The sequence below is a fragment of the Muntiacus reevesi genome, chromosome 22 (assembly GCF_963930625.1).
Source record: "Muntiacus reevesi chromosome 22, mMunRee1.1, whole genome shotgun sequence".
NCBI lineage: Eukaryota > Metazoa > Chordata > Mammalia > Artiodactyla > Cervidae > Muntiacus > Muntiacus reevesi.
In genome coordinates this window covers 42,656,922-42,677,163 of record NC_089270.1, presented here as the reverse complement: position 1 = coordinate 42,677,163, position 20,242 = coordinate 42,656,922, and the positions used below count along the sequence as shown (strand labels likewise).

Below are 20,242 nucleotides of genomic sequence, written 5' to 3'. Positions count from 1 at the left end.
TTAAGTCACACTGTACCAAATGAAGAAAAAAAAAGTGACTGCCAAGTGGAAAAGGTTAGGTGAAAAAGTTATCTGTTTAGTTACAAAAAGCTTTAGCAGAATCTGTAGTATCAGTTTTCTGAATTTCCAACATAGAATTCTAGATAAAATAGTGTTGCTAAAATAATGACCCCAGTGCCCATCGAGAACACTATTTGTGTTAAGATATTGGAAAAATACCCTCTCTCTACTCTTTGTAGTAACTGAAACCCGTACTTCAAAGTAGAGTTAAGAATCTTCTCTGGAATCCTGTAGAAAGTCGCCCAACTTGATACCTCTGTGATACCATAAATATTAAATATTTGTGTTTTATTGCCTACTCCTCTCCAGCTTTTGAGAACAGTTAATGATGGAAATGCTTCACCACCAAGGGCCAATATGCGAAGAGAAGTACTGGTGGATAAAACAGTTGACTTGATGAGATGAGATCCAAATCTTCTAAGCAATGTTGGCGTTGCCTGTAAATACATCAAAAATAAACTATTTTTTCCCCTTCAGTACTTAAAAAAAAAATTGTAGTAATTAGTTCAAAGTTTAACATTGGGAGCTCACATGGAAATTAAGGCTGTGTTCACTAAATGGCAAACTGTATTTGGAAAACTACTGAAGCAGCATTACCTTTTTAATGTGGATATAAATTTTGCTTTAGTAAAAAACTTAAGCACAGTATTGTTTCATTATGCAATTTATAGACAAAAAGGTTTAAAGATAACAACAACAAAATCTATAAAATCAATTTACATTTCCTCTTTCATTATTTCTATGTAGAAAAAGTACATAAAGTGTTTTTAAAATGTGCTTAAGCAGCACAGTGAGTAAAGACCTTAAAAAAGAACTTTATTAAGATAATACTGACATATAAATTATACATGTTTAAAGTGTACAAATTTTGAGATATATTGTTGGTGAAACAATCACCACAATCCAGATAATGAAAATATCTTTCAGCGCTAAAATTACCTATGTACCATTATAATTCTACCCTCCAACTGGACCTCTCCTCCAGTCAACTGCTGATCTATTTTTTGTCACTTATGGTCGGTCAGTTGACATTTTTTAGAATTTTATAAAATGGAATCATACAACAAATATTATCATAAGCTGGCTCCTTTCATTCTATATTGAGTGAAAATGCCTTGTGATTCATGATATATGTATCAATAGTTCATTCTTTTTCGTCTCAGTCTACTCAGGGTGCTATGACAAAATACTGGAGACTGGGCAGGATATAAACAACAGATATGACCTGCTGACTTGTCCTACACATGCAGATCTGGACTGTGTAAACAAACTACCAATATGTCACTTCAATGTATAACTTTCTGTCTCAAAAATGTATGTAACTGTGCTTTGACTTCTAACAGGCAGAACAGTCCTCAGATCTTTCTGAAAAACTGTCTCCTGGGCTATAATCCTCAAGTTGGCTCAAATGAAATTCTCTATTTCTTTCTTAGATTGACTAATTATCCATCAACACATTTTACATTTCCTGAGACTTGTTTCATGGCCTAGCATACACTCTATCCTAGGAAATGTTTATAATTTACTTGAAAAGAATGTGTACTCTGAATTTGGTATAGTGCTCTGCATATGGAATTTGGTTGAGAATGCTCAAGTCTTCTTTATTATATGTGCACTGATTTCTGTCTAGTTTTTCATTTAATTACCGAAAGTAGGGTATTAAAATTTCAAACTATTGAGTCAATTTGTTTTTCCTTTTAGTTCTGTCCATTTTTGCCTCATGAATTTGGAACCTCTAATTTTAGGCAAATATCATCTTGTTTATATAACAATGTACTTCTTGATGTACTGACCATATATTATTGTTATGGAATGCTTTGTCGTGGATTTTTTGTTTGCTTATTTGTTTGTAACTTGCCAGGCTAAATGTGAATTCTGTCTCCCTTGTGATATGTGGTCACTAGTGTTGCAGCTTAGTTGACTTTTAAAATACAGATTCAGGAATTCCCTGGAGGTCCTGTGGTTAGGACTCTGCTTTCATTGCTGTGGCCCAGATTCAATCCCTGGGGGTGGGGAACTAAGATTCCACAAACTGTGAGGTACAGCCAAAAAATAAATAATAAAATACATATTCTTATTTTCAAGCCTTACTTCCTTAGGGTCACCTTGTGTCTATATAGCTCAGAAGTCAACCAATGATTGGACAGATTGTCCATACAGATGAACCTGGGAATGGACTGATGTTGTTACTCAGGCAAGTTGTGTCCGACCAAGCTGTGTCCAACTCTTTGTGAACTGCGGAAAGCCAGGCTTCCCTGTCCCTCACCATCTCCAGGAGTTTTCCCAAGTTCAAGTCCACTGAGTTGGTTACACCATCCAACCATCTCATCCTCTGTCGCCCCCTTCTTCTCTTGCCCTCAATCTGTACCAACATCAGGGTCTTTTCCAACGAGTTGGCTCTTCACATATGGTGGCCAAAGTATTGGAGCTTCCAGCTTCAGCATCGGTCCTTTCAATGAGTATTCAGAGTTGATTTCCATTAGGATTGACTGGTTTGATCTCCTTGCTGTCCAAAAGACTCTCAGGAGTCTTCTCCAGCATCATAGTTCAAAAGCATCAATTCCTTGGCACTGTTCCTTCTTTATTCAAAATTAAGTTATTTTTAAGTCTAATCCAGCCTGTATTTTCCACGGGCCTTTTTGTATCTCTTACGTGCACGCATGAAGCCTCAGTGTCAGCCAGCAATGTGCTTGCCCTCCTCACCACTGAAACTTCAGGCCACAGACTCCCATTTCTACTGCAAAACTCAAGCAGTTTTTAAAAACATAACCACTTCTCAGATAGTTGTATGTCTACAGTTGATTTCCAAGTGTGGAAATGGCTATTTTTGTCAATTTTGTCCAACTTTATAGTTGTTTTTTGGGGGAGAAGATTTGCCAGTCTCCTCACTTGGCCATAGTCACAGGTTCCATGTAAGTATTTTTAAATGGCTTCTTTCAATAAAAGCTAAAAGGACAATGTGAATTTTAATTCAGGGAGGTTATTTAAGGTTATGGCATGTCAAAATATTTAAGTAGTAGCTTGACCCTACATCCCAGCATGTACTTATTGTTAAGTCAAGCTCTTAATTGTCCCACCAAGAGTCTTATCATAAGGAAAACCTCCTGTCAAAAGGATGGCTGAGGGCTTTCCTGGTGGCTCATGACCCAGGAATATCCTACACGCCGCAAGGCAACTAGGCCCATGCCCACAACTCAGGCCTGTGTTCTACAGCCTGGGAGCCGCAACTGCCGAGCCCACACACCCCACGGCCCGTGCTCTGCAACGAGAGAAGCCACTGCAATGAGAAGCCCACGCACCGCAACTAGAGTAGCCCCCACTTGCCACAACCAGAGAAAAGTCTGGCAGCAATATAGACTCAGAACAGCCAAATATAAAAATGATGGCCAAATGGTTCTGTTCTCCACTTTCAATAAGGTGAATCTGAAATATTCTGGCCTAATTTCTAGTGTGAAGTATAATGTCAACTTTGAACTCCGTAAGTGAATGCACAACTATCAATGTCCAGCAAGGTAAAGCGCAGCAACACTTTTCAGATATTCATATAAACTGAAATTGTGAATTTAGTGGCACAATGCAACTCAATATCCTTTGCAACCAATTGTCATAGGCATAGGAAAACAGGACTTAGCAAATGACAGGGGGGAAAAAGCGATTAGAAAATGTTACAGTTTCTTCTAAATTGTCTAAGTAGAAATTCATGTAAAAATGAAAAACACATATTGACAGAAAAAGCGATTAGAAAATGTTACAGTTTCTTCTAAATTGTCTAAGTAGAAATTCATGTAAAAATGAAAAACATATATTGACAATTTGGTAGCTAGAAACCTAAGATTCTGCTCTAACTAAAATGTTTCACTTTTAAAAGGCACCAAATTGAAATAATGTAACACTGTTATCCAGAGTATGCAAAAAAATGCCCAAATATACTGTAGGTTTGTGAGAAACCAAATATTGAGCCTTCATAAGAGAAAACTCCTTACTCCTGAAATAAAGAGGTTCTTAATTTCCTCAAACACTTAGTCCATCTCACTATGGGGCCTTTCTCCCCCAAAATAATTCAAGATATTGTATTTTTTTTTAATTTTTAAAACTTTAATAGCATATATTCTCTTTGAAAGCTTTTAAGACCCTTGCTTAGTAGCCAATTAGATTTGGACAAGGTTATTAGTAAATAAAATCTGTACAAGGAGCCCTTACAAAGTCAAAAGTGATCTGCTAATAATATTTCTAGTAAGTATATACTGTGAGTTATATCAAATCACAAGGACGTTATATGTGAAAACTGCTGTATTTTGGGAACAGAGTTAGTAAGTATATATCCGTTTCTCAGAAGGATCTATGATCCCAAAAAGGTTAAAAACCAGTGCTAAAGTAAATTTATCTGAGATTGTGCTAAAACATTAAGCAAGGGGATCAGACTTTAAGAGGCATAACATAGTGACGACGTGCAAGGGAAGTTTCCTTTCTCTGAGTAACTATCACTCAAATCTATTAAGGAACTTATTATATCTTCCCTGAAAAATTATGCTCCTTGAATTTTATAGGAAAATAAAAGCTATATTAAAATCTTGCCCAGGTTCACAGAATAATTCACCAACAGATGAGAAAATTTATATCAGTGATACCCAGCAAGTCACATTGCTATAATGATTTCATTTATGTATCTATATCTATATATATGATTTTTTTTTAATAGGATGAAAAACATATTGCCCAAAAAGAAAGTCAGCATCAAATTTTGTCTCTGGGGAAGAAATTTAATGTCCTCTCAAGTCTCATTTTTAAAATTTTTGATTTATCATGATCTGCATATAATTCTATTAATTAACCACTTAACAATGAAATATCTTAAGGCTAGTGTACCAGTCACATACTTTCAGATATAGTTTTAAAATCTTTTAAAATGCCAAATTTAAAAAATATTTGTTTTTTTAGGTTAATATAAATATATTGAGGTAAAAATCAGAAAATCTAAATTTCTAAGTCAATTATAATTTAACTTACTTAAACCAATTTTTAGTGGGAAAAAAAATAAATTCAAAACTTTAAGAAAGGAGAGGTGTATCTCAATAGGTTTGAGTAAAAGTTGAGTTCCTTTAGTTATTATAATATGTATAAATTGCACAGTAAAAGAATTTTCTATTAAATAAACAGAACTGATTTTTTTTCATTCTCAAACAAAAAGTGACATCATTAGGTGACAGCCCTTGATAATCTAACTATATTACCATGAATCCACCGTAGGGTTATAGATACAAAATATATTCTAACACACAATATTGAACAATGAAAGACAAAACATCTTATTTGCTCATAAAATGTACCTGTAAAATAGTCACTCTGTGATGGGAAAACAGAACAGCAGCTAGTTTTGATGGGACCACTTTGACAGAAGTTGGCACAATAAGCAAAGAGGCGCCACTTGACAAAGCAACAAATATTTCCACCACAGAAGGGTCAAAGGTCAGAGGTGAAGCCAGAAACAAAACATCTTCATGAGTGACTTCAAAAAGCACCCTAAGGAAAGACAGAATGTAATTATAAGAAATGCCTAACATTTTGTAAACATATATCCTAAAAAAGTTTTTATGATCCTTAAGTTTCCAGATACTGGCCAGATTTATTTTTCTCTCTTAAACAAAATGGTGTTATTAATTCTAGAACTCTTCTTTATAAATGTAAGGGTTAAAAACCATTTTAAGCCATGTCTACTTTTTACCATGATATATTTTATGCACTTAGGCACCACTTGAAGGGATTTTGTAGATATGATTAAGGTTCCTAATCATCTGACTTTAATCAAAAGGGAGGTTATCCTGGATTGGTTGGCTTTTCTCAGTCGAAGGCCTTTAAGAGAGTGTTTAGGGGACTCTGCTAGAAGTCCAATAGTTAAGACTTTGTGCTCCCAATGCAGAGGGCGTGAGTTCAATCCCTGGTCAGAGAACTAAGATCCTGCATATGCCACAAGGCATGGGCAAAAAAAGAGAGAGAGAGAGAGAGTGTGTGTTCAGGCCTTCTCTGAAAGAGACTCCACAGAGCAGCGGGGTCAGCAGTTACTCTCCCTCCCCTGGATTCTCTTTCCTGGCTTGCCTGTGGACAAGCACGTGCCTGCTGGGTTCAGCCTATTCACAATCACCCTTTCTAACTGTCTCCCCAGCGGACTTGAGTCTTGACAGCCAGCCTCTACAGGTATAAGTAAATTCCTTGTAAGAGATCCCTGACAAATCCTCCTGGTTCTGCTTTTCTGGGAGAATCTTGACTTACTCTACACCGCATCTTCAGTGATGATCAATAGAGACCTCTGACTCCATTTTCTCATTATTTGGCACTTTTTCTCAGTATCTCAACAAAGAGCAGAACAAAATATATGCGGTAAAGCTGTTACTGAGCATGGATGGTCTGTGATGAGACAAAGACACTGCTTGAATTTAAAGACAAAAACTGGCAATTCTCTGGCAGTCCAGAGGTTAGGACTCAGTGCTTCCACTGCTGTGGTTGGGCTCAATCCCTGGATGGGGAACTAAAATCCTGTAAGTCACTTGGCACAGCCAAGAAAAAAAATTAGCAACAAAAAACTCACTCTATCTAGAATTAGGAATTGCCTTAACTTCAAAATATCTTAAAGTATGGTATTGTGGGGACCCACTTGGAGCCCCAGAGTTGGTACAAAAATTATTTCAAGCTGAAGACATTTTGGATTCAACAGATGCAGAAAGAAGCCTTCTTGGAACTTTCCTTACCTGACTGACAGCAGAAACCTCTGGGGAATCAGACTGCCATAAATTCCATCTTCAGGGTGACTTTTACTCCCAGAAAGTGCACCAAGAGTAAACCTACCATAAACCCCCTCTACCCTCTACAAGGGACTTTTATGGCCCCAAAGATGATGAAAACTATTCTCACGTGCAGAGGTCAACATTACCACAGTTTATCTCCTTCTGTCTTTCCTAAAGAAACCTATTTGTATTTCCCATAGAAGCCTTTTCTTCCCCTCCCTTTCCCCTACTGTTATGTAGATAAGCTCCAATTTTAACCATTTCTAAAGAAGATGTATATCCACCCAATACTTTAAATATCATCTCTTCCTATCTCATAGTATCTTCCTCCTTTACCATATTTCATCTACTTGATTATCCAAACCAATCCTCGCCACCAATTCTTTATGTCCAGCCTACAGCTCTCCCATCTAAAAGCAAAGGAAAAAAAAAACTACACCTTCCCATGGCTCTTTCAATTCTATTAAAACTAGTTTCCAGAAAATAACACCTTATTTTTGCTGTTTCCATATCTTTATCCCTCATTTTCTTATCTCTAGCCTGTTGAGTCTTCAGCTCTGGGCATTAGAAGCAAAAAGTCATTAAAGACCAGAAATGTCAATTACAGCAGACACCTCTGCAGCATTTAACCATTGCTTCCTTTTAGATCTGTGCATAGAATATGGCAGCCACTAGACACCTGTGCCTACTGAGCACTAATAATGTAGCTGCTCCATACAGAGATGTGTAAAGTATAAAATACACTCTAGAGCTTGAAAATAACTAGTGTACAAAAAACAATGTAAAATACCTCACTAATAATTTTTATACTGATTACATATTAAAATGATAATATTTGGGGTATATTGAACATTATTCTTAAAATTTCACTTTTTACTTTTTAAATGCAGTTACTAAAAACTTTTTAATTACATAAGACTCACAATGACATAAAATTACATATGTGTCTCATGAGGTTTCTCGTTCTACGTGTGTTTCCTCCTTCGATTTCCTAAGACTACTTCTCTCTGTCTGGTTCCCTTCCCCCTCTATTTTCTTCTTTCTTCAAAAGTTGAGAATCTCAGCTTTATAGAGATTACTCATCTCCCAGCTGTAACAGTAAAATCAACTCCACAATGCTACAGGAGTTAACTTGATGAAATGCAAACTTTTTAATGGTTCCTTATTACCTTTTGGATTAAGTTCAAACTTCTCCAACAGAGGCTCCTGTCCCTGAGGTCATAACTCTCCTACTCTTCAGCTCAGACCCAAAGCACTCTAGCAAGTCAAACTCCTCCTTTCTCCCATACCTCTGCCAGTACCTCTGCTAGGAATGTTTCCTCTCTTCTTATTAATAATTAAGAAGCAAATTTTCCAAACATATCACTTGCTATTTGGCTCCAGGTCTGGATCAAATGGGTGAAGCCCTACTCTGCAGAGAACTGAAGTTCAGATATAGCTGAAACAAGAGACCCAGGTTACTTAGGACTGTCAATAGGAACAAGAGTTATAAAGAACAGATGGTTCAAAATTCATTTTTCCCTTTAAATTACAAGTTCTGAAGAAGGATTCTAAGAACAGAACTTACCGAAAATGCTGGATGTTTGGCACTATACACGCATGAGGGACTCTGACAATCTTAGGTACCCCTGTCGTGCCTGACGTGTGGAGGACATAGGCCAAGCAATGCTTCAGCCTCGCATCCACATGCTCTTCTGACTTTTCTTCACTGCTGCTCTCAGAACTCATACTTGTTGTCATTTTTCCTTTTTCAAATTTCTCTTTTCTATCATTTAGCACCAGGCTCACCTCGACATTTTTCCAGTGAAGTCTGAAGAGTATTAGGTCATTATGTTCTACTGTAAGCATATCATAGTTCAATAATGCTTCATAGGAAGACTTGAATTTCTGTATTAAATGGGGAACAAAGTTTATTATTATATAGTTTACTATTATAAAGAATATTAAGTTTACTATTCTATAGAATACTGAATATTCATTTACTGATTTAGCACGGCCTTTTTTTTAAGTACAACGGACCTTTGAACATGGGTTCGAACTGCACTGGTCCACTTATCTGAGTTTTTTTCATTAATAACGTACTACTCCATCTGAGTTAGATGAATCTGGGGATGTGGAATTACAGCTGTAAAGTTATAGGCAGATTTTCCACTGAACGGGATTCGGTACCCTTAATCCCCAATTTGTTCAAGGGTCAATTGCACTGGCACTTCATCCAGGAATAAAAAGAAAAATGAGAAATCTCCAAAAGTAAAGTGCTATCCTTACTTTAAAACTCACCTTTAACATAGAGACATAAAACCACACAACTGCAGTGCAATGTGATGTGTTAATGAAATATGCTTCCAATGTGAGTGAAAACAGAGAAGGCCAAACTTAACTTGCCTGGAAGGTCGGAGATTGATTCTTCATATGTAATGTCTGTGTTATAAGTAGCTATTCTCCAAATAAAGAAAAGGGGTATTTAGACAGTCAACAAACAGTATCTGATCTGACAATGTTGGTATTAGAACAGTAAGCATTCCAATAAGCTGCAGAAGGGGGAGAGAGAGAAGATGAGCAGTGCTGTTGACCAGAGATGAGTTGCTAATCCTTAATAATATCCTCAAAACCAAGGAGTTTAGATCTTAATCTGTGATAGGATCCAACTGAAAGTGGCAATAGCATAGACTAGACTTTGCTTGTCAAGAAGAGAATGATATGCAATTCTATAAGTGAGTGCCTTTAATGAACCTTCCATAACAATTCAGATATGCTTACTCCTTGGAAGGAAAGTTATGACCAACCTAGAGAGCATATTAAAAAGCAGAGACATTACTTTGCCAACAAAGGTCTGTCTAGTCAAGGCTATGGTTTTTCCAGTGGTCATGTATGGATGTGAGAGCTGGACTCTAAAGAAAGCTGAGCGCCGAAAAACTGATGCTTTTGAACTATGGTGTTAGAGAAGACTCTTGAGAGTCCCTTGAATTGCAAGGAGATCCAACTAGTCCATCCCAGAGGAAATCAGTCCTGGGTGTTCATTGGAAGGACTGATGCTGAGGCTGAAATTCCAATACTTTGGCCACCTGATATGAAGAGCTGACTCATTTGAAAAGATCCTGATGCTGAGAAAGATTGAGGGCAGAAGGAGAAGGGGACGACAGAGGAAATCAGTCCTGGGTGTTCATTGGAAGGACTGATGCTGAGGCTGAAATTCCAATACTTTGGCCACCTGATATGAAGAGCTGACTCATTTGAAAAGATCCTGATGCTGAGAAAGATTGAGGGCAGAAGGAGAAGGGGACGACAGAGGATGAGATGGTTGGATGGCATCACTGACTCCACGGACATGAGTTTGGGTAAACTCCGGGAGTTAGTGATGGACAGAGAGGTCTGGCATGCTGCAGTTCATGGGGTCACAAAGAGTCGGACACAACTAAGCGACTGAGCTGAACTGAATATCAGCCTGAAGAGTCTGTTGCAGCAGAAATGAATGGAAAGGGCCTATGAACAAAGAATCAATAGAGCTTGGTGACTTTTTGGACAGGGAGCGAGCCTAAGATTGCTGAATTTCTTGGCTCAGTTATCTGGTAGATGGAAACAGATTAAAACAGAAGTTTCCCTTGAGTATATCTTTTTAGGTTGATAAATAGCAGCTTAATGAAGTATAACAAGTTTTCACAATAAAGAAATTAATATAAATGAGAGTAAAAGGTCACAACTCAAGAGCCAGCAGTGTTTTATGTTTGTACTTGTTTTGTGTTTATTAGGTAGAGTGTAGAATGTTCTATAATGTAAAAAAAAAAAAAAAAATTAAGGCCCACATATTCTTAAGACCAAGTTCAAACACTGTTCTCTATTAAAACAGTGCTATCTCTACTAAGTTCTGTATACTTCGCTTAGGGTGATATTACACTATGTAGACCTTGGAAGTACTAATCTTTTCTCTCCAACTATATAAGCAACTGCCAGGTAAGAATCCTGTCTTAAGTTACTTTCCCATACTAATATCCTCCCAAACACCCTGTTCTAGTGCAGGCTTTCTCAATCTCAACATTACTGACATTATGGACCAGATGAACCTTTGTTGGGGTTGTACACTGTCGGACTTTGAGCAGAATCCCTGACCTCTACCCATTAGATGCTAGTACCATCCCCTTTCCATCATGATCATAAAAAATATCTCGACATGCCAGAATGTTTCTTGGCATGTAAAATCACGGCCAGCTGAGAACTACCACTCTAGGAAATCCTGGGCATACAGTAGATGCTCAATAAATACTTCTGACTGCTCTTGTGTTAAGTGACAGAAGAACACTTACACCATCATGAAAATTATGGAAAAGGAAGCAAGGTACTTTTTATGGGGTTTGCTATGTATCCAACTCCTTCCTATATGCAGTTATAAAGACTAGGTTGATATTGACAATTAATTCTTCCACCCAACCACCTCATCTAAAAAACTTTCACCAAGGTTGTTTAAAAAACTGAACCTCACATTCTCATTTTAGTTTCGCTTGTGTGTGCGTGCATGCTCAGTTCCTTCTGTCATGTCCGACTTTTTGCGACCCTATGGACTGTAGCTCCTCTGTCCATAGAATTCTCCAGGCAAGAATACAGGAGAGGGTAGCCATTTCCTTCTCCAGAGGAATTGTCCCGACCCAGGGATCGAACCTGAGTCTCCTGCACTGCAGGTAGATTCTTTCCCGCTGAGCCACCAGGGAAGCCCTTCAGTTCAGTTCAGTTCAGTCGCTCAGTCATGTCCAACTCTTTGCGACCCCATGAATCACAGCACGCCTGGCCTCCCTGTCCATCACAAACTCCCAGAGTTTACTCAAACTCATGCCCATCCAGTCAGTGATGCTATCCAGCCATCTCATCCTCTGTCGTCCCCTTCTCTTCCTGCCCCCAATCCCTCTCAGCATCAGGGTCTTTTCCAACGAGTCAACTCTTCGCATGAGGTGGCCAAAGTACTGGACTTTCAGCTTCAGCATCAGTCCTTCCAGTGAACACCCAGGACTGATTTCCTTTAGGATGGACTGGTTGGATCTTCTTGGAGTACGTCTTCTCCAACACCATAGTTCAAAAGCATCAATTTTTCAGCGCTCAGCTTTCTTCACAGTCCAACTCTCACATCCATACATGACTACTGGAAAAACCATAGCTTTGACCAGACGGACCTTTGTTGGCAAAGTAATGTCTCTGCTTTTTAATATGCTATCTAGGTTGGTCATAACTTTCCTTCCAAGGAATGTCTTTTAATTTCATGGCTGCAGTAAGGGAAGCCCTTAGTTTTGCTTAAAACAAATAACCAATTTAAGGAACAGAAAACTGTGGTCAGATAACCATACATGCATATTCAGAAAATATTTATTTACCAAATTAATACTCATTGTCTCTTTCTGAAGGCCCTATTCTAATACCTATTATTCCATAGGAAGCCCCCCATATACCTGAAGCTCTTGAATTGTCTTACTGATGTATGTTACAGATACAATGCATATATATACAAATAGGTGAAAGGCATTTAAGTTACTCTCAAACATAAAATGATTAATATAGGAAATGGTAATAATAGGCTAAATTGAACATATTTTTTGTAATTTTTTTCCATGGTAAAACAGTATTTTATAAACAATAAGTGAGGAAATAATAATGAAACATGGGCTGCCCCTTGCTTAACATATAATACCAATTTTGCACCTAAGGCAGTGTTTCTTGACTAGAAGTGACTCTGGTTGGCAGTCACTTAAAAATTTTAGAAATAATATATTTAGTTTTCCAGAAAGGTCTGGCCTAAGTGCCAATCTCTTTCTCAAAATCTAAGCTTGGATACAGTTCTTTAACGTTGCTGACTACTGTAAGTTGGCATAAAGATACAAAGATAAAAGAATCAAGTGTTGGGACTTCCCTGGCAGTACAGGGGTGAGACTCCATGCTTCCAGTGCAGGAGGTAAGGGTTTAACCTCTGGTCAGGGAACTAAGATCTCACATACCACATGGCCAAAAAAATATATACATATCAAGCATTATAAAAGTTTCCTTTGGAAACTTTGGAAAGAGAAAGTAAAGGCAATGCACAATTCATTATTGTGAGGGCAGAAGATATGTTCATGTCATTGAGCAGTGGTTCTCAAAGGAGCATGGAGGGTGGAGGGTACCTCCAGGAGACATTTGGCAAAGTTGAAAGAAAAGTCTGGTTGTTACAATTGAGGGGTGCTACTGACACCTGTTAGGTGAGACCATGGGGTTACTAAATATCATATAATGCAAAGGACTCTACTCACAACAAACAATTACCCAACCCAAAACGTCAACAGTGCTCAGACTGAGAAGCTTTGCTGAGTTAGTGAATTTAGAAATCAAGATGGGGATGGGACTCCCTTCAATTGAAAAGTAAATAAAACACATTAAAAGAAAAACTTAAATAGCCACACTTACACTTATATGCGCTTTTTCAACAAGGATATACTTCAGATTACATTTTTTCATAAAATGAAATGATAATGCTGGCGGTGAATCTGGATCAACAGGCGCATAAGCAGCAGGGACTTGGAGAATTCTAAAGAAACAAAGGACAGAGTCAGCACAGGATATCTGTTGAAAATAATCTTACTTTAAGATACCAAATTTTCAGTTCTAAAAAAATCTTACCCTAAAATCCAAGAGGGTAAGTTTATTGTAGGATGGCAGTAGAGACCAATTTCCCGGATGCCTTGAAAGTCACAGTGTAACTGCAGAAAATTTGATAATGCTGAAGCAGCATTAATCACAGTCTTGTAGGTATAGTAAACTGGAGGCTGGTTGTTACATTCATCAAAACACACAGCTATTTCATCTGAATAAAGGGAGGCAGCCCGATGCACCAATTCCTGAAGAGTCATTTCACTGAAGCTTATCTGAACATCACTGGTAGCAGAGAACTCCACCTATATCAAGACATGTTAGGGGAACAAGGAGTTTCATGGAGTTTGTTGGTGGGGGGGGGGGGGCTGTTTAGAGAAAAAATTCTATACAATCACTCCTCATAAAAATGACTATATCAAAGACACAATTAAAGAATTGCTGAACTATGAACTGTCTATGGTAACTTTGCTGAGAAAAACAGGGTTGAAATTTTGATACAGTCAACCTAATTCCCTGTCAGAAGTGGACGCAAATATGAGAGGGGAATGCACAGATGAGGATGAAACTAGTAGAAATGCAGAATTCTCTCAAAATAGACCACAAAGTAGAAAAGAAATAAGTAAATTATTACCCAGTAAAACCAAATTCAAAGTACCATATGCTTAGTTTTCTCATTTTTCTTGTTACAGGTTGATTAAAATCATTAAAATCCTGTACGGTAACTTTGAGAAAGCTAATTCAAGTGAAGTCTGCTTTTAGGAACTGAACGAAGGTGAAAACAAAACCAATCTCTGATAGAAAAAAGAGGAAAAAAAAAAACCCTTACATTTATCTAATTTTAGTCCTCTCTATATAAACTGTGCTTATTATTATTATTAATATATAATACTTTTCAAAGGTCACAGCAAGTCAAGAAATGTTAAGAACTAAGCTCTTCATACTCTAATTTGAAATATATACATTTATAACATATATATTATACACACACACACACATATAGATGTATTTTTTTTGCAGGATCTTAGTTCCCCAACCAAGGATCCAACCCAGGGCCCCAGAAGTGAGAGCACAGAACCCCAACTACTGGGCAGCCAGGGAATAGCCTCTAATTTGATTTTTAAATTGCCAATAAATTCACTTAAATTTAGACTCTATAATATTACAACTCAATAAAGTATTATATCAATACAAAGTTCTTTGGGCTTCTCAATGCAGGTCACATAAAGAGAAAACGTGAAGCTGCATTTCATCAAAAAAAAACCTTAGGTATGACTGAACAGCAACAAAAACCTCACAACCGTCAGTATTTGAACTTATTTCCCTGCTGATTCATCCACATTATTTAATCAATATCAATTGGAGAAAATAAAACATTCCTAAAGAGAGCAAGGGACTTCCTTTGTGGCTCAGCTAGTAAAGAATCTGTCCTCAATGCGGAAGCCCTCCGTTCGATCCCTGGGTTGGGAAGATCCTCTGGAGAAGGGAAAGGCTATCCATTCCACTATTCTGGCCTGGAGAATTCCATGGACTGTATAGGCCATGGGGTCACAGAGAGTCAGACAGGACTGAATGACTTTTCTCCACTTCAAAGAGAGCAAAACGAATAACAGCTGACACCCATAAGGTTTGGAAATACTCTGATTTCTAAATACAAACTTTTAAATATAAAATAACTTTAGTATTTGCAGTATTTTTAATAAGCTTTTCTACAAATACTTGCTCTTTCTGTGATGCACAAGATAAAACGAATTATTTTTTGAGAAGCCATTTTTATGACAAATTACATTCACTATACATATCTATACAATTAGTATGTTTTTTAAACTTTCAATTGCCAGTTTTCCAGTCAGAGAATTAAGGCAAAATCTATTCTTGTTGTCTAAGATTTTCGTTTTCATTAACTGAATCATAAATACATTTGTTTCAATAGAGAATACTAAATGGATGTCCAAACATTTCTGGGACCACATAAGAAAGGGGAAAAAAGTGGAAAATCTGGTAAATTATATATGTAATATATATAATGTATTATATATGTAACGGGATCATTAAGTTTTAACATACTTGCTACTTCAAATCTGTAGAGGCTGCTATTGAGTCATGAGAGGTCTTAGGGACTCTTCCTGCTGCTAAGTCACTTCAGTCGTGTCCGACTTTGTACGACCCCATCCCTGGGATTCTCCAGGCAAGAACACTGGAGTGGGTTGTCATTTCCTTCTCCAATGCAGAAAAGTGAAAGTGAACTCACTTAGTCGTGTTCGACTCTTCGCTACCCCATGGACGGCGGAGCCTGGTAGAGTACTGGAGTGGAGTGCCATTGCCTTCTCCGAGGGACTCTTCCTAGATTACTGGTTATTTTAAATACTAATAAATAACCTAAAAACTTTATTTTTCGGTATCCACCGGCTTCTTAACGTTCATGAAGCGACTACGATTAATATCTACTTTTTACCCTTCAACACGTTTTTCCAATTGCTTTTCGAAATCATGCTATTAAGAAAAGCTAACTTACATTTGAAATAAGGTGCAGAGTCTAACGCAGGGTGAGTGGAGACAGCACACTGGTCAGGTTTAATCTTTGCACCACTCCATCCCGCCACACACCACTAACTCAAATCCGAGGCCAACCGGTGGCCAGCCCGTAAGCTAAGCAAACCTGTGTGCAGGCAGCCCCAGATGTCGCCGTACTTCTCCTCCCTCACACATGTCCCCACTGGATACCGCCTCCTATTGAGACCCACTCAGAAGGCCTAGAGGTGAAAGGATAGCGGGGAAATCTGAGCCCATCCGGACCTTCTCCCGCCAGTCCAACCCCAAGGCGTCACAAACAGCGAATAAATCAATAATTCCCAAGGTTGAAATCTGGCCTAGCCTTCCGAGAGCTGAATGGCGCGGCTTCGCCCGTAATCTTCCGCGTCGCCTTGATGACGTCACACGGGCGACCCGGAGCAGACAGCGTCGCTCTGCCCCGCCCCGCCCCCTCTCCGAGCTTCGGAGGCCAGGGCCGGAAGAGTTGGCATTTTGCTGGTTGTTCTCGTTTGAAATCTCCACTCCAGTCGCGTTGGATTTTGGACAGAGTTTGTGAGGACTTTGGAGTTGACCCCGTTGGAGTCGAACCCTTTCATACTTGCCAGGAAACTATGAGCGAGAAACTTTAATTCGAAGCAACTGGGTCCTTGTTCACGATGTGACTGGCTAGAAAGAGATCGTTTGGAATTGATGCTAAGAGCGATGAAAACATTGTGAAATACATGAGTGACTGGACTTCATCCATTGCACTTTTTAAAAAATAATAACTTGCCCTACCCTGTGGGGGACTATGCAGCAATGAAGCCTGCAAACGGATTCCTTGTCATAAGGCTGGCATTTTAATTGGAAAAAGTGCACTTAAATGATAACTAAGAACATTTTGGCTTAAAACAGTCTGAGGCATGAAAGTTACTTAAGCTACTTGTGCTCCTGAATAGCAGTCTTTTTTTAGAGGAGTTGGAGGCATGTAAGTTAATTATGAAAAATGTCAAGAACAATAATGGTGATTTAAAAAAAAAAAAAAAAGATACTGTGCTGGTAGCAGAGAGGAAATGGAAACCGAGTTCTAAAACCAAGTTCCCTCACTGAGTTTATGATCAATCTCTCCCTCCATAACTGTATTCCCTTTCTTGTCTCCTCTGACATCAATCCTGGGTTAACTGAATACTAATCAACCAGAGTCAGATGACTGTGTGTGAAGTTGCTCAGTCGTGTCCTACTCTTTGCGATCCCATGGACTGTAGCCTACCAGGCTCCTCCATCCATGGAATTTTCCAGGCAAGAGTACTGGAGTGGGTTGCCATTTCCTTCTCCAGGGTAATCTTCCTGAACCAGGGAATGAACCCAGGTTTCCCACATTGCAGGCAGACGTTTTACTATCTGATCCACTAAGGAAGCCCTAAGATTGCTATTTTTGATAACATCATTAATGTACTAAAATTGCTGTTGCAGATATATATACATATCCATATATACACATACATACATATATACATGTAGTTAGGTAGGTATATCATCAGTAACATACAAATTCAGATTGTTTCTCTAGGACAAGATGAGCTCACAGACCTGTATCACCTGGCCAAAGAATTGTAAACTGCAGACAACCTGACCCACAAAACCAGATTAAGAAATGGTGGGGCTTCCCTGGTGTCTAGTGGTTGAGAATCTGTCTTGCAATGGGCTCTGTCCCTGGTCAGGGAAGTAAGATCCCACATGCCACGGAGCAGCTAAGCCTGTGCGCCACAACTAGAGAGTCTGTGCACAGTGAGAGAGCCCACCTGCTGAAACTAAGACCAGATGCAGCCAAATGAGTCAGTAAATGAATATTTGTTTAAAAGTTAGAAGATGGTGATTAATCCCAATTTCTTTGTTCTTGCCCTTTAAAACATGCCTAACTCAAAGACCAAGATGGGGTGCATCTGAGACCTGTCTCCCATGCCTTTGCTTAGCACCCTGCAAATAAATCCTTAACATTGCTGCAAACATCTGCTGTCAAAGAGTTTGGCTTTCTGGAGCACTTGCCCAGTTCCAAAATGATCAGGGTTTTGGTTTTGTTTTGTCTAGGGGAAGGACTTTGTCTAGGAAGCAGCCTGGCATCAACAAATGAGGATATAACGGCTTGAGAACACAGTGCTCTCGTGTCCTTTGGCATTGGTGGCGAGAAACTGTAGCAGCATCGAAGTGAGAGGCGCCTCCACTTGCCCATGAGCGTGGACCACCGGTCTTTTATCTGGTGTGTGTGTGCGTTGGGGGGTGGGGAACAGTGTCAGATGTGTATCTTTGCTTCTGTGTTTGGGACTGACACCATTATCCACCCAGTGAGTGGGGGAGAGGAAGCCTAGATACCCACCCCCACCCAACTTCTTTTTACCCTGCTGGATGCAATTAGATCCTCTGTCCTCCTGTCCCCAGTCTCTGGACCACTGCCCAGCTGGCCATATCAGAATCGCCTGTGCTAATGTTAAAATAACACATTCCAGAATCTTGAATCTCCACTCCCAGAGGTTCTGAATTCGTCTAGAGAGGGAGGGGCCTACAATCTATATCCTCCCCTGCCCATTTGCATCTTTAAAATGCTAACTTTTGCTCTCTTACTTCAAGTGCTCTTGTTCAGCTTTTCCCTTAAGCCCATCCAATCTTGCGTGGCTAACAGCAGGATAGTTTAATTCTCCTACTGCGACCTGCCAGGATAATTTAATTCTGACACGAATGATAGCTTGTTTGAGTTTTTCTTCTCTTTCAGTCTCTGCTCCTTCTGTTGGTTTTGGACTCTCATGTTGGAGGCTTCCACACGTGTCTGTTGATAATACTTGATTATTTAAAAGTGGGACATTTAAAAGCTGATTGGAAGTTCTGAGTCCGTGGGATAAGTTTTTTGAAAACCAAGTGAGAAAAAAGGGCTGCAGAGCTTGGGAGGAGGTCTCAGAATTCAGTATAAAAATTTTCTCTTAATTTTATTCCAAGTGCCTGATGTCCTCTAATACAAGGACTCTCTGTTTTACTCTCTCCCAAAAAGGGCTTTCAGAGTTAGGCTTTTAGGTTGATGGGTGGTATCATAAGGGTATAATTCACTCTCAAGGGAATTGCCAATCCTTTCTTTTAGTTATCCTCTTTATCCTTACTTGCAGAAGCCAGTTTCTCAGCTTTTTGGGGCCCTGATGGCTCAGGTTAAAAAAAAAAAAAATCCACCTGCCAATGCAGGGAGGGTTCAATCCCTGGGTCAGAAAGATCCCCCAGAGAAGGAAATGGCAACCCACTGCAGTATTCTTGCCTAGGAAATCCCATGGACAGAGGAACCTGGCGGGCTACAGTCCATGGAGTCCCAAAAGAGTTGGGACATAACCTAGAGACTAAAACAAAATGATGTAAATAGGATTGCTTACTGGCTTTGCTCCCTGCTGGTTTAGTCTTTCAGTTCAGTTCAGTCGCTCAGTCGTGTCAAACTCTTTGCGACCCCATGAATTGCAGCATGCCAGGCCTCCCTGTCCATAACCAACTCCCAGAGTTTACCCAAACTCACGTCCATTGAGTTGGTGATGCCATCCAACCATCTCATCCTCTGTCGTCCCCTTCTCCTCCTGCCCTCAGTCTTTCCTAGCATCAGGGTCTTTTCAAATGAGTCAGCTCTTCGTATCAGGTGGCCAAAGTATTGGAGCTTCAGCTTCAACATCAGTCCTTCCAATGAACACCCAGGACTGATCTCCTTTAGGATCAACTGGTTGGATCTCCTTGCAGCCCAAGGGACTCTCAAGAGTCTTCTCCAACACCACAGTTCAAAAGCATCAATTCTTCGGCACTCAACTTTCTTCACAGTCCAACTTTCACATCCATACATGACCACTGGAAAAACCATAGCCTTGACTAGACGGACCTTTGTTGGCAAAGTAATGACTTTGCTTTTTAATATGCTGTCTAGGTTGGCCATAACTTTCCTTCCAAGGAGTAAGCATCTTTTAATTTCATGGCTGCAGTCACCATCTGCAGTGATTTTGGAGCCCAGAAAAATAAAGTCTGACACTGTTTCCACTGTTTCCCCATGTATTTTCCATGAAGTGATGGGACCAGATGCCATGATCTTAGTCTTCTGAATGTTGAGCTTTAAGCCAACTTTTTCACTCTCGTCTTTCACTTTCATCAAGAGGCTCTTTAGTTCTTCTTACTTTCTGCCATAAGGGTGGTGTCATCTGCATATCTGAGCTTTTCCAAATCATCTGAGCCCTTTGTTTTTGGCTTCAGAATTTTATTATCACCATCTATCCTTGAGT

At 39.1% G+C, this 20,242-nt stretch overlaps 1 protein-coding gene across 7 annotated transcripts in view; it reads right to left on the bottom strand.

The window, feature by feature from the left end:
* The window catches only part of AASDH (aminoadipate-semialdehyde dehydrogenase), a 29,004-nt gene extending 12,362 nt beyond the window's left edge, over nucleotides 1-16,642 (bottom strand). For 4 of the 7 annotated variants that reach the window (XM_065914073.1, XM_065914077.1, XM_065914076.1 and 1 more), the window contains exons 1-6: nucleotides 15,694-15,980; nucleotides 13,473-13,747; nucleotides 13,260-13,380; nucleotides 8,407-8,726; nucleotides 5,388-5,580; nucleotides 256-497 (exon numbers count right to left, since the gene is read on the bottom strand). In XM_065914073.1, the coding sequence (XP_065770145.1) occupies nucleotides 256-497; nucleotides 5,388-5,580; nucleotides 8,407-8,726; nucleotides 13,260-13,380; nucleotides 13,473-13,702 (1,106 nt within the window). In that variant the 5' untranslated portion in view covers nucleotides 13,703-13,747; nucleotides 15,694-15,980. Of the gene's footprint in view, nucleotides 1-255; nucleotides 498-5,387; nucleotides 5,581-8,406; nucleotides 8,727-13,259; nucleotides 13,381-13,472; nucleotides 13,748-15,693; nucleotides 16,096-16,238 lie in introns of those variants that run through there. The other 3 variants (XM_065914075.1, XM_065914074.1, XM_065914078.1) reach the window with 3 other exon arrangements.
* Between the last annotated feature and the right edge of the window lie 3,600 nt (nucleotides 16,643-20,242).